The sequence below is a fragment of the Capricornis sumatraensis genome, chromosome 1 (assembly GCF_032405125.1).
Source record: "Capricornis sumatraensis isolate serow.1 chromosome 1, serow.2, whole genome shotgun sequence".
Classification (NCBI taxonomy): domain Eukaryota; kingdom Metazoa; phylum Chordata; class Mammalia; order Artiodactyla; family Bovidae; genus Capricornis; species Capricornis sumatraensis.
This window is the reverse complement of record NC_091069.1, coordinates 187304096-187316434: the sequence shown is the minus strand read 5'-3', so window position 1 is coordinate 187316434 and position 12339 is coordinate 187304096. Positions and strand designations below refer to the sequence as shown.

At 49.3% G+C, this 12339-nt stretch overlaps 1 protein-coding gene across 3 annotated transcripts in view; it reads right to left on the bottom strand.

Moving 5' to 3' along the window:
- DGKG (diacylglycerol kinase gamma) overlaps nucleotides 1-12339 on the bottom strand; it is a 170840-nt gene that overhangs the window by 99445 nt on the left and 59056 nt on the right. For 2 of the 3 annotated variants that reach the window (XM_068968791.1, XM_068968942.1), the window contains 4 exons: nucleotides 10043-10122; nucleotides 8811-8885; nucleotides 6073-6158; nucleotides 1341-1430 (listed from right to left, as the gene is read on the bottom strand). In XM_068968791.1, the coding sequence (XP_068824892.1) occupies nucleotides 1341-1430; nucleotides 6073-6158; nucleotides 8811-8885; nucleotides 10043-10122 (331 nt within the window). The remainder of the gene's footprint in view (nucleotides 1-1340; nucleotides 1431-6072; nucleotides 6159-8810; nucleotides 8886-10042; nucleotides 10123-12339) is intronic. The other variant, XM_068968868.1, reaches the window with a different exon arrangement.

Here is a 12339-nt window from a genome sequence, read left to right as displayed (position 1 = left end):
TAACCACTGAGCCACCAGGGAAGCCCTTGTTTGTACATAGTAGCAATGGAAAACCAATGTAGCAAGTGAACTGTAAGTAAGAAGTTAGTGGGAGAGAGAGTCTTTTCTTTCAAACAACACTTCCATGTTCCTGCTTACCTCTGGGACAAGCTTGAAGAGCATTTTCAAGTTGTCAGGGGTCTGGTCAGCACCTCAGGGGATGCATCATGAGATAGCAATGAAGGCAATGAGGTAGCTGAGGGCCTTGATGCTAACTGGGAGCGCAGAGCTGCGGGAAATTGGTGCCTCGCTCTGCTGCCTAGATGCCCAGAGTCTGAGGCCACAGTCCGCTGTCCCTCTTGAGTAGAGGGTCTTTCCCAAGCCCAGTGTGTGGCTGAGGACCCTGGCAGCTCTTCCCATGCCTGCCAGCTTCCTTCTAGGGATAGCTTCTGCTTGCTCTGACCCCGCCCTCCAAGCAGGCACACTGACCGCTACGGGCCTGGTCTTGGATCACTCCCAGAATTGATCAGCCATCTGGAGTCTCATCCCAATTCTGCCTGCCACCCTGATCTGTCCACTTCAAGTGCTGCCCTGAACCTCTCCACTCTCTGGAGCGTGCTCAGCTCCGTGGGGGCTATTGCAGTTTGCAGAGTTCTTAGCTCCTGCCCATTGCCCTATATGCTGGTTACTACTCTGAGGTCCCCCTTAGGGGAATTTCAGAATGAGAGGCCCTGGCCCTGGGATGATCTGAAATGCCCCTGGTAACTGGTTAATTGGACTTTTCAGTCTACATTCTGAGTCTCAGTTTCAGCAGAAGGTCAGTAATTTGGAGAGGGGGAATTTCAGGCAGAAAAATTCCTATGTGAGCCCTGACTGGGATGAATCCTGGAGAGGAGACAAAGGAATTGTCTTGTTCTGCAGAAGGAGATGGAGCTTCCCCAGTGGCTCAGTGGTAAAGAATCTGCCTGCAGTGAAGGAGCCCTGGGTCAGGGAGATCCCCTGGAGAAGGGCATGGCAACCCACTCCAGTATTCTTGCCTGGAGAATCCCATGGATAGAGGAGCCTAGCGGGCTACAGTTTGTGGGGTCGCACAGAGTTGGCCACGACTGAAGTGACTTAGCACACAGCACACACACTGAGGGAGAAAGGTTCAAAGTTGAGAGTTTCAGGCTGATAGTAAATCTTGTGAAGGGCAGACACAGGCCTTGGCATCAGGGAAAAGGCATGGATTAGACATGATCCCAGAGGTATTTCTCCATGGAATGTAATCCTTAAAAGGGGAGCTCAGCCTAGCTCTGCAGAGCCTCCCTGTAGACTGGGGTGCTTGTCCCTAGGATAGCACCCCTCCCACGCAGACTCACCTCCTCCCCAGCGGAGACAGCGGGCCAGGTCATTTCCTGTTCCAAGAGGCAGGACAGCCACAGGTGGATGCTTTGCAAAGTTGGCCTTATCTGCAACCCATGAAGAGGAAGACAGAACCATATGCCACGTGATTACAGAAGGTTTAAGTTGTTCAGTTACCCCTTATCTAATGCTTGAAAGCCTCTATGGCATTCTTTGTCTGAATACTTCTGTTGGGGAACTCACTACTTCCTTAAAGCCATCTCTTCCATCTGCAGTAAGCTAACCACTGCAAAGGAGCCTTCATATTGAGCTAAATCTGTCTCCCAGTAACTTACACCTGGTTCATCCTTATTTCATCCTAATTCTTTCCAAGGGGTGACAGTGGTACACCTCAAAAACATTGGTTTGCATAGTTTTAATCTTCAATGAAAACAAGCATTTACCCCACTTATCCCTTAGACAGATCCTGCAAGATATTATCGTTCATGTGGATGAAGAAATGGAGGTTCATGGAGGGAAAGTCATTCTACAGCCAGCATCCAAACCCAGATTTCTGCCCCTCCAAGTCCATACTCCTCCTTTCTTCAGAGCCTAAGCAGCTGCATAAATAGTAAAACAGGTGGGTCTGAGGCATGGGAAACTGAAGATGCCTCACCTCAAGTCATTCAGGTTCAAAAGCTTAAAAATAACATTGTGTCTAACAAGCCAAACCCTGAGATGTTATCTGGCACCTAGGGAACAGTTTGCCACTTCCACCACTTCCCAGACTTGTAAACACACAGAGTCCTGATCCTATCTCCCACGATGGTTGTGCTGGAGCATCAGGCCAAACCATTAGAGAAAGCATAGCATAACGTGTATGTTTTCATCTGACTGCATATCTACAGCAGCATGTTGAGTGAGCTGGGAAAGCTGAAGGAGGCCAGACACCCACTGGGCTCCAGGGGATATCACTTATATAAAGCTCAGAGCATCTAATGCCAGGGAAGGATGAGGGTGATGTGACTGGGGAGCACGGCTGGGGATTGAGTAGGGGGCAATACAAGAATCATCCTGCATGAAATTCATGCCAGGGCTGCCCCAGCAGAACAGGTGACCACTCACCCCCTCCCCCACCCAGGTTGTCACACTCATGCCAGAAATGGCTGAGGCAAGACTCAGGGCTGAGGTTACTGCCAGGAGGGTTGAGATGGAGTAAGTTGGTGGACTTTCCCATTCCCCAGAACAATGCATTTACGCCTCCGGCCTTTGCTGGGACTCTTCCTTTGCCTCGGAGACCCTTGTTTGCTTAAGTCTGCCCCTTCTTCTGTGGTTCCCTTTGTGGCAGATCAACCATCCTCACAGTGCTGAGGCTAGACACCTGGATATAATTCTAGATTTTTCCTTCTCCCTCACCACACATCCGTTCACACATCAATTTCTACATGCTGTCTCCATAGCTTTCCAACCGCTCTCTCCTCTCCCTCCCTTGGTGATGGCTGAGTTCTGACACAGCATGAGTCCTTCCCACTGCTACTGCTGCAGCGGCCCCTCTCTGTCCTCTTCGCCTCCAGTTTCACCCCCTGGTATGTTCTCCACAGGGCCACCCGGGCAGGCAATCCTTGAACCACAAGCCTGATCACCCTAGCTCACTGCTTTGCCTTCTGCCATGACTCCCATCACCCCTTAGCCTGGCAGCAAGGCCCTTCTCAGCTCTGCCTTACTCTCTAGCCTCGTCCTTCTCACGTCCTGCTTCCCACTCACCATGTCAACATGCGGTTCAGTGGAGAGGCCCTTCCTGGTTGGCCTAGTCTGGACCTCGTGGCTCTCCAGAGTGCTTCTCTAGTGCCAGGGATGGTCTCATTCACACTATCTTTGTGAATGACTACTGTTTTGTTCCCAGATGTACTGTGGCCTTCCTGTGTGCCCTGTATCTCATTTGCTGGAGCATCTCCACACCTTTACTGGAGGCCTAGATGCTGTGTTAGGTGCTCTAGCTCTAACAGCAGGAAAAAAAAAAGACATGGCTCTGGCTCCCACGGTGCCTGCCATTGAGAGGGAGAGAGAGCTATTAATGAGGTAATTGGCGCATAATTTCAAATGCATGCTGGGAAGGAGGGGACTGTGGTCCTGTAATGAGTGATCAGGGAAGGCTTCCCCAAGGAAGGCCGAGGTCTGAAGTAGAAGCCGACGGAGCAAAGGCCAGGGGAGCAGAACAGACAGGCCCTGTGGTGGAAGGGACACTGGTGTCTTCAAGGGTCGGAAAGGGATTGAGTGTTCGAGGGGGAGGAAGGGGGTAGGAAATGAGGCTGGAAGGGTGGGCAGCTGCTAGGCACCACTTTGGGCCCCTGAAGCATTGGTTTTATCGTTATCTAAGAGTCCTGGGAAGCCACTGACGTGCTTCACACACATCAAAACCCCACTGACATTCAGGAAGGACCACTCTGGCTATTGCATGAGAACAGATCAGAGACAGAGCTGAAATGGGGTGGCAGAGAGCACTGAACAAGGGCCTCAGTCTCTTGAATGGATGAATGAATGAATATTGTCCAGTTATTCCTTTCACTCTTGTTTTTTAATCTCTGTTTTTTAACCTGTGAAAAAACAGATCACCTCACAGGCTCTTTCTGTTCTGGGCAGCATATATCACCTGTGTCCTCTGCAGATGAATTTTATAAAGCTTGTCCGCAAACCCTACTTTCTCCTTCCCGATGGGGAGGGAACCCTACAAGCAGCTCCTAGCACTGCAGCCATCCACCCTCTGCTGATCAGCTTTTTCTTCCCTGGCTCCCATAGGATGCCTCCCTCCTCCCACAAACAACTCCAGAGCCCTGGGTGACAAGAGACCGTGGGTGGCTGCTTGGCAGGGCTGTGTCCATGGAAACCAGAGTGCCTGTGAGGGAGCAGATGTGGCAGGTGTGGGGGATGCATGTCCCAGCCCAGGTGGTTTGCTTATGACCCCTGGGGGCCCAGCCTTCTCCACCCTGTCCAGGGTCCATCCTGGCCCACCTCCACGCCCCTCGTCCCAGAGGAAGTACTTGTCTCCCACGGGAGGTCAGCAAATCCTGTGGGCTCCATCTTCCAAAGCTATCCAGACCCTGACTCCTCCATACCACCTCCTCTGTCTCTACTGTGGTTCACGGCCCAGGTCCCCTCCTTGGATCTCTGCAGGAGCCTCCTAACTGGTCTCCCAGCTCCCACCCTTTTCAGTTTCTGTAATCTGTTGTGCCCCTGCCTTGCTCAAAAGAATCTAGCATCTTGGGACCCTCACGGTATGACAGCCGCATTCCGTATCACGTCACCTACGTCCTAGTGACTTGGCCCTGCTTCGTCTCTGCTCTATCTCCGGCCCCTCTCGCCTCACAGACTCCACCCTGGGCGTGCTCTGTAGCCTCCTCACTGGCCTTCTCCTGCTCCTGCCTCAGGGCCTTTGTATCTGCTGTTCCTTCTGCCTGAACTACTCTTTCCTTGGGCATCTGCGAAGCTCTCCTCTTCCAGGTCTCCATGCAAATGTCATCTGCTCCTCAGGGCCTTCAAAACCACCCTGTCTTAGTTTGCAACTCCACCCCCACTGCTGAGCTCCCTTTGCCCATTTTCTGCTGTTCTCTCTCTCTCTCTTTTAATCACCTTCTGTCACGCTGTATATTTCAGTTATTTCTTTGTTTACTGCCTGTCTCTTCCCTCTAGAAGGAAGCTCCATGAGGGTGAGATGGTGTCCTTTTTGAACTGATGCATTGCCAGGGCTTCCATGGGAGCTGAGCACCTGTGGGTACACAGGAGGATCTGGGGACCCAAGGATGAAGACAGCCAAGCAGCCCAGGCTCAATGCTCTGGACCATCTCAGCAATTCCCTTGGCTGCTTTCCTGAGTTTATGTTCTATATCTCAGTGTTTATCTGGGCTCTCCAGGGTTAGATCTTGAATGTATCCCTTGTCCCAGAATCTTAGAGTCATTCTCCATCATTTCCTGGTGGTGCTGTGTCCAAGGACCCACAAATCCAGGCAGGCCTCCTGATTCCCAGCCTGGCCCCTCCCCACCATCCCCATCACCCTTTTGATCAAAGCATATTGGACATGCCCCATCACAGCTTTTCTTTGCTTGAACTGATCTGAGCTTTCTAGATGTGCTTTGTGGGCTCTGGGCTCTAGGCGCTCATCTCAAGGTGGCTTGCCCTGCACTATGCATCTATCCTTAGTTCCCTTGCCTTTATCCAGCACCCTGGGCCTGCCTGGAGTCCCAGGCCTGCTGCCTTCCCCCCAGTCTCCCCATCTGGCCTGTCCTGCAACTGCCCAAATCCTGCCCATGACAGATATTTTTGAAGCAAGGCCTGAGACTAAGCTGTTAACATCTGTACATGTGGGAATACTTCCATTGTGTTTGCTTTCTTTTGTCCACCTGAAGTAGGTATTTAGTGAAGCATTGGTCCAAGAGTAGAAACAAAGATAAACAAGGCATGGTTCCATTTCTCTTTTTTATTACCTTCCTCTGACTTTAAATATGGGCTTCCCAGGTGGTGCTAGTGGTAAAGAACCCGACTGCCAAAGCAGGAGATGTGGGTTCCATCTCTGGGTCAGCAAGATCCCCTGGAGGAGGGCATGGCAACCCACTCCAATATTCTTGCCTGGAGAATCCCATGGACAGAAGAGCCTGGAGGGCTATAGTCCATGGGGTCGCAAAGAGACACGACTGACGCAACTTACCACTGCCATGCACAACTTTAAATACACTTGTTGTAAATCAACTACAAAGGTCCTTCCAGCCCATTCTTACCAATGCAATCCAAAATCCAGCCAACTGTCCCATCACCTCCACAGGCCAAAACACGGAAGTCTGGAGTATCACGAAAAAAGTTAAGTCTGGGAAGTAGAAAGGCCAAAATGGTTTTGTTTACAGGCTGAACTTTGACACTCCTTGAGTCAAAGTCCCCCCACCCCACCCCAACGCCCTGCTCCCTTCCCTGGAAGCATATTATGACCTTGACTCCTTTTGGGGTTGAAAGGGTCACTTAGCGTTCTGAGACCAGAACGTACTAAGCAATGCCATTGAGTACAAACCCCATGGCGCCATCTTTGTCTAAGGAGATTCTGACTCAATATTCAACACAGAAAATGGTTTTCTAGAAACTGTCTATGATTTATGCATAGGAATCCACAGTTTGCTTATTTGGGCGCCAATACAATTAACCCCCAACATCTGCCTCCTTTCTGGCTCTCACCTACTCTGCCCTCACAGCTCCTGAGATGCACTGAACTAGATGAATCTTCATCCCACCCCAAACCTAAGTGGAGTGAGCACCATCTCCCCGCAGGGGCCTTAACCCTGTAGAGCAGGGCTGTTAACCTGGGGTGCATATCTAAGGGATCTGTGGGTAGAATCCAGAGGGCCTTGAACTTGAAAAAATGTTACACTATTATCTTCCCTAAACTCTAACTGAAAATTAGCATTTCCTTCAACAATACCTGTGACTTTGTTAAGCAGCCGAAATGACAGGTATTTCAATGTTTTACTACAGTTGTGGCAGGCATTTTCTATCATCACTTCTGCTCATTACTGTTTTAATTTACAGTAGCTATTAGACCCGCCTCTGGAACTTGCTATGTAACGTCTTAATAAATCATGTGTGCTTTCCCGTCACAGATTTGTTGTCTAACCTTTAGTAACTGTTTTTTCAATAAAGTTTCCCTGGGTATTCCTATATACTTCATTTTATACATTAAAAAATATTCTCTTAATATTAAGAAGGGGTCCATAGGCTCCATGAGACTGCCAAATGGGTTCCTGGTGCAAAAAAGGTTAAGAACCTCTGCTGTAGCACACACAGGACCTGGGGAGGCCTCGGGGTGGGGCCTGAGAAGCTGAAGCCCAGGATTTCCTCTTTGCCCTGCTTGGTGATCTGAGGAGACCCCTGGGGTCTTCTGCCAATGCAAGTGTGGGCAAATTAACATCTCCTCCCCGCCTTTCTCTTGTAGAACTCTTTCTCTTGTAGAACTGGATTCTGAATGTAGGCTCCCTTCAGCTAGACAGCCTCTCTGATTACAGGCTGATACATACAGCAGAAAGAGATACTCAGGGCACAGTGGCCCCAGAAGCAGCCACCAGGCTTGTCATCCTGGGCAAAACCAATTTAGGATGGATGTGGTTAAGGGACGGTACTGTCTGTCTTCAAGTATCAAAATGCCCTAGAAGAGAGCAGGCTGGTAAAGGCATCTGTGGGCTGCTGCCCAGTCACAAGTCACAGATGGAGCAGTCATCGGCTATCACGGGGGCTGTGATGGCACGTGCAGCAGCACAGGTGGGCTTTATTTTGAAATTGATTTTATAGGTAAGTCACGGCAGAGGTGCTGAATTTGCCCTCATGTTTCTTTCCCCTTCAGTGGTCTTGTATCATCAGTGCCATAAATAATAGCTGTGTGTCAAACAGCTGAAGACACAGTCTCTTCTTACTTATTTTTAAAAATGAAAAATACTTAAAAAAATTCGTGGCTATGCTGCATGGGATTTGGGATCTTAGTTTCCTCACCAGGAATTGAACCCACACCCCTTGCAGTGGAGGTACAAAGTCCTAACCACCGGACCACCAGGGAGGGCCTCAGAGTCCCTTTCTAGAGTCCTTACCCAGACCCTCTTAAGGTCTTGGTGAGCCAAGCACAGCGATGCAAGTCTGGGTGCTGGAAACCCCAGCCCGGCAGGCACAGAGCTGAGGACTGGCACTGAGGCGGCCTCGGGCTGGCCAGTGTCTCTGGTGCCCTGGCTCCGGCTGGTAGGACGGTCACCGTCTTCAGGTACCTTCCAGCCCCAGTGCTGGAGGAGCCTCTGATTACAGCGCCCATCATGTCTTGGCTCCTCCCACAGACCTTGGGGAGAGCTGCACAGGGGCTGCCTCACCTCCTTTTGTTGCTCCCCATCTCAACACAGGGAAACAGCCAATAGGCAGATGACAGGAGAAGGGCCGGTGGGGGTGGGGAAGGGTGCACCGAACCACCTCTAAACTGGATGATTCAGGAAAAAATGTGATTTCATTGAACAACTAATTGTCTTGATCCTAAAATGCCTCGACAACAGAACACGCTGTGGAACTCTGAGTCAGCTGTATAGATTTCTGAAATACCGGCAGTGCTAAGAAAACTCTTTTTTTCTCCCTGATGATTCAGTATGAAGATGCCAGCTAATACAGCCTTGCGAATAAGTTAATTTGCCAGCCTGCCCTTCTTGTCAATCCCACAAATGACATTTGCAATTTTTCCCTCTTACAAAATCAATAGCTTTTTCTGGGATAAAGTAGAGTAGGCTGCTTCCCAGAGTCAGCTTTAATGGGTGTTCCTGAGTATCTCCAGGAGGAAGTAAGAGTAGATAATGAAGAAAAAGAAGAGAAAAGGAGTGAATTGGTAGGAAGGACAAGTCTACGGATGAAACAGATTTTAAAAAAACCAAACCATTCAGAAAGCTATCCTCTTTAGAGATTACAGGGGGCGGGGGAGAAATAAGAAGTAAAGATCGTGTCTCCATACCCTGGAGTAGGCCCCCCATTGTCCAGGTTGAAAACTTGTTTGGGGTTGAGCAGATAGTGGAATTTCCGAAGAATTCTATGGAAAAAAAAGAAAGAGAGAGAGAGAGAGACCAAGACAGAGAAGGGGAATGTCATTGTGAGGAGTCATAGGAGGGCAAGTACCTCTCCAGCCCAGTGATGGTGGGAACGTGGGTCTCTTTAAACCCAAGGCGGGGAAGACTGCCCAAAGGTCCTGCAGACCCTGAACTCCCAGGTCCAGCTGGCCTCACCCAGGCCCTCACCCTGGTTCAAAGTCTCCCCATCATCCAAGATTCTAGTCTCCAACCCCAGGAGTAGTACGCCTTGCACAGAGGACAGTGCAGAGCAACCCAGAGAAGAGAACTTCCATTCTCCTGAGGCCTTCTCCTTCACAGAGAACTTCTCCCAAATGTTCTGCATGTTCTAGGCAATATGATTCTGCTCTTTGTGGACTAGACAAAGGTCCCCCACGTCCTGGGGTCAGGAGGACTTGCAGGAGGCGGCGCTGGGGCAGAGGAGCCCTGGGGGCAGTAGCCACATCTAGGCTTGGTTTCAAGGCTTCAGCTTGAGGCTGATTAGGTCAGTTCAGAAAGGGTGCTCGGCCCCTAGGATTGGGGTTGGGGGTGGGGCCTCATAATTCTTGTTTAAGATCTGCTTATTACTTTTTAAAACGTGGATGCCAGATCACCGTGTCAACAATTCATTGTCTCAGAGCTGAACACAGGGAGGCAGAGCTGCTCTGCCCATCCATCACTCTCTGCAGACTGGGCACTTCCTTCACTGATGAGATGGGTGCCCTGCTTTCTCAGGGTGGAATAGGCCAAGAAGTCTCAACCAGGTGCCTCTGCCATGTCTCTTAAGTCAACAAAAGACTTGAAAGCCCGGGAACTTAACCAGCATCTCAGAACTTAGCCTGATTCTGGGAAACAGAATAATGGCCCATGTGACAATCCCTAGGATAAGTCTATGTCTATCTTAATACTCGCAAAACCCCCATGGGAGAAGAAATGATTATTATCTCCATTTTACAGAGGATGAAACCAAGGCACAGGGACGTTCAGTCACTTGGACCAGGTCATCAAGTGATGTGCGGTAGGGCTGGGACTGGACCACAGGTCTGCCACCTCCATAGCCCACTCGGTTGTGACTGAGGGGAAGAAAGGACCCACATGAAGTTGTTCTAGCCTCTTCATCTCAAAAAAGAAGAGAACATACCTTTCTCCTTGTCTCCCTCCACTCTTGGGGTTCACCAAGACCAGCAGGGGGTGGGTACCCGGAGTGGGGATGATCTTATACTTCAAAGGCAAAAGAAAAAGAAGTTAGCTGTGTTTCAGCCCATAGGACTAGGAATGTGATGAGAGTGGATACTAAGACAGATCCCGGGAGAGGCAGCTGGGAAGCAGATCCAGGCATGGGGTAGAGGAGGTCAGGAGGCAGTAGGTGCTGCTCCACTGGCTTAATCTGAGGGATTAAGCAGTTAAGTGTCTCCAGCCTTAAGTGGTTTTTTAAGTAGCATTAATGGTGACAAAGGTTTGAGGTGGGGATCAGAGATGGGGCTTCAAATTATTCAGCAATGGTGTGGCTTTGTGCCCACAGCACAAGATTAGCTTGTGTGAAGATACAACTGAAATGATCTTAGAAAATATGACCATCCGGTCCTACACCTAAATAGAATGGAGCTAATCATCACTTCCACCCCCAGCATCTTTCAAATCCACATTTGCAGCCCCAGTTTTCCTCCCGAGCTCTGGTTCTACCTTTCTCGCTGTCAAAGGGGGTATCTTCAGCCACTGGAACATGCCCCAAATCTGACTTACCTTCTTTCACCCCAGAACTGGTCCTCTCTCCTGGCTACTATTATTATTCATCCAGTCACCCAGGGAAGACCCTGTCCTGCCAGCTCTTCCCCTGGAAGGTCTCATTATCTCCAGCAGCTGCCACAATGCCCACACTGCTCAGGCCTTTCTCACTTCAGCTGAAGCCCTGTAAGCTGCCCCCCCCCTCCCCCACCCCCGCCCCATGCAGTTCTTTCCCAGGCATCACTAGTCATACCACTCCTGCTCAAAATCCTTTAATGACATCTCATTACCCAGAGCATAAAATCCAAACCTACTAACCTGGCCTGCAAGGTATTTATGTGTAGCCCTGTTTTATCGGTTCTCCCTTAATCACTTTAACCTTCACTGCAGCTCCAGCCAAGTCTGGCTCTTACCCTCTATGAGTGAATTCCCACCCTGTGGAGCTGCTCACACTGGTTTCTTCTCCTCCTTAATGCCCTGAAATGTCTATTTCCTTCACAGAAACCTCAAGAAAAACTTCTCATCCTCAAGGCCCAATTCAAGACCTACTTTGTCTATTAAGTTTTGCTTGATCACTGCAATGGAAACTATGGCATTTGAAGCATATAATATCTTCTGCATTTTGTTTGGTATTGTTTATTTGCATGATTTCATGTTTTATTTTCTTGGGTGAAGCGAAAGTGAAAGTGTTAGCCACTTAGTCTTGTCTGATACTTTGTGACCACATAGACTGTAGCACACCAGGCTCCCCTGTCCATGTGATTCTCTAGGCGAGAATACTGGGGTGGGTAGCCATTCCCTTCTCCAGGGTATCTTCCTGGCCCAGGGATCGAACCTGGGTCTCCTGCATTGCAGGCAGATTCTTTATCATCTAAGCAACAGGGAAGCCTAAATGTCTCAAAACATCAACTGGATATTAAATGTCTCAAGAGCAGGGTGGGAGTGTGTATAACCCTCCTACCAAGGATCCCTTTGCCCCAGAGACAAGTATACTAAGTAAATACTTGTAGCTTCAGCAGAAAGATACACTGATACAGAGGAGCAGCGCTGCTCCATAGTCACTGTCTTATGCCTACTTTTCTATATCTCAAGCTAAAAATTCAGCAAACCCAGTGCCAGATAAGTTGAAATGGACAGCAACATTCTTTACAAATTTTAGGAATTTTTTCATCTGCCAAGGGTGATTATTTGTGTGGTACCCAGAAGCATCTTGGAGACTGAGAAGTAAGTCTTTACCTCTGGGGGTGATATTCAGAATGCTGAACAACCTGCATAGCATGGACACTGTCCAATCAGAACAGATGCAGGACAAGCAGATAGATGCCAGCTGTGAGCTGACATAGCTGCGCTGTGCACATGCTCCATCTGACTTTCTCCCCTTCAAGGTGTCTAGAGCTTTCCCGCATCAAGCTTCTGGCATCACTGTGCCTTATGTTTTATACTCATCTACAAGTTCTCATTGAATCTTGGAGCATCTCTGGGAGGTGGGCAGTGCAGGGATTTGCTATGCGCCTTTTCAAACAAGGAAACTTAAGGGTCAGAGGGAGAGGAAGAGGCCCCAGTGTTCTTTCTTTTCCTGTTTCTCATTCCACCTCACCAGGCTGCCTTTTCTGCATTCCCTGGCTCTTTGTGAAAGGCACAGAGAGAAGTTCACTGGTGAATCCAACTTAAAAAAAAAAAAAACAACTGAGTTCTTAAATACACATTTAAGGA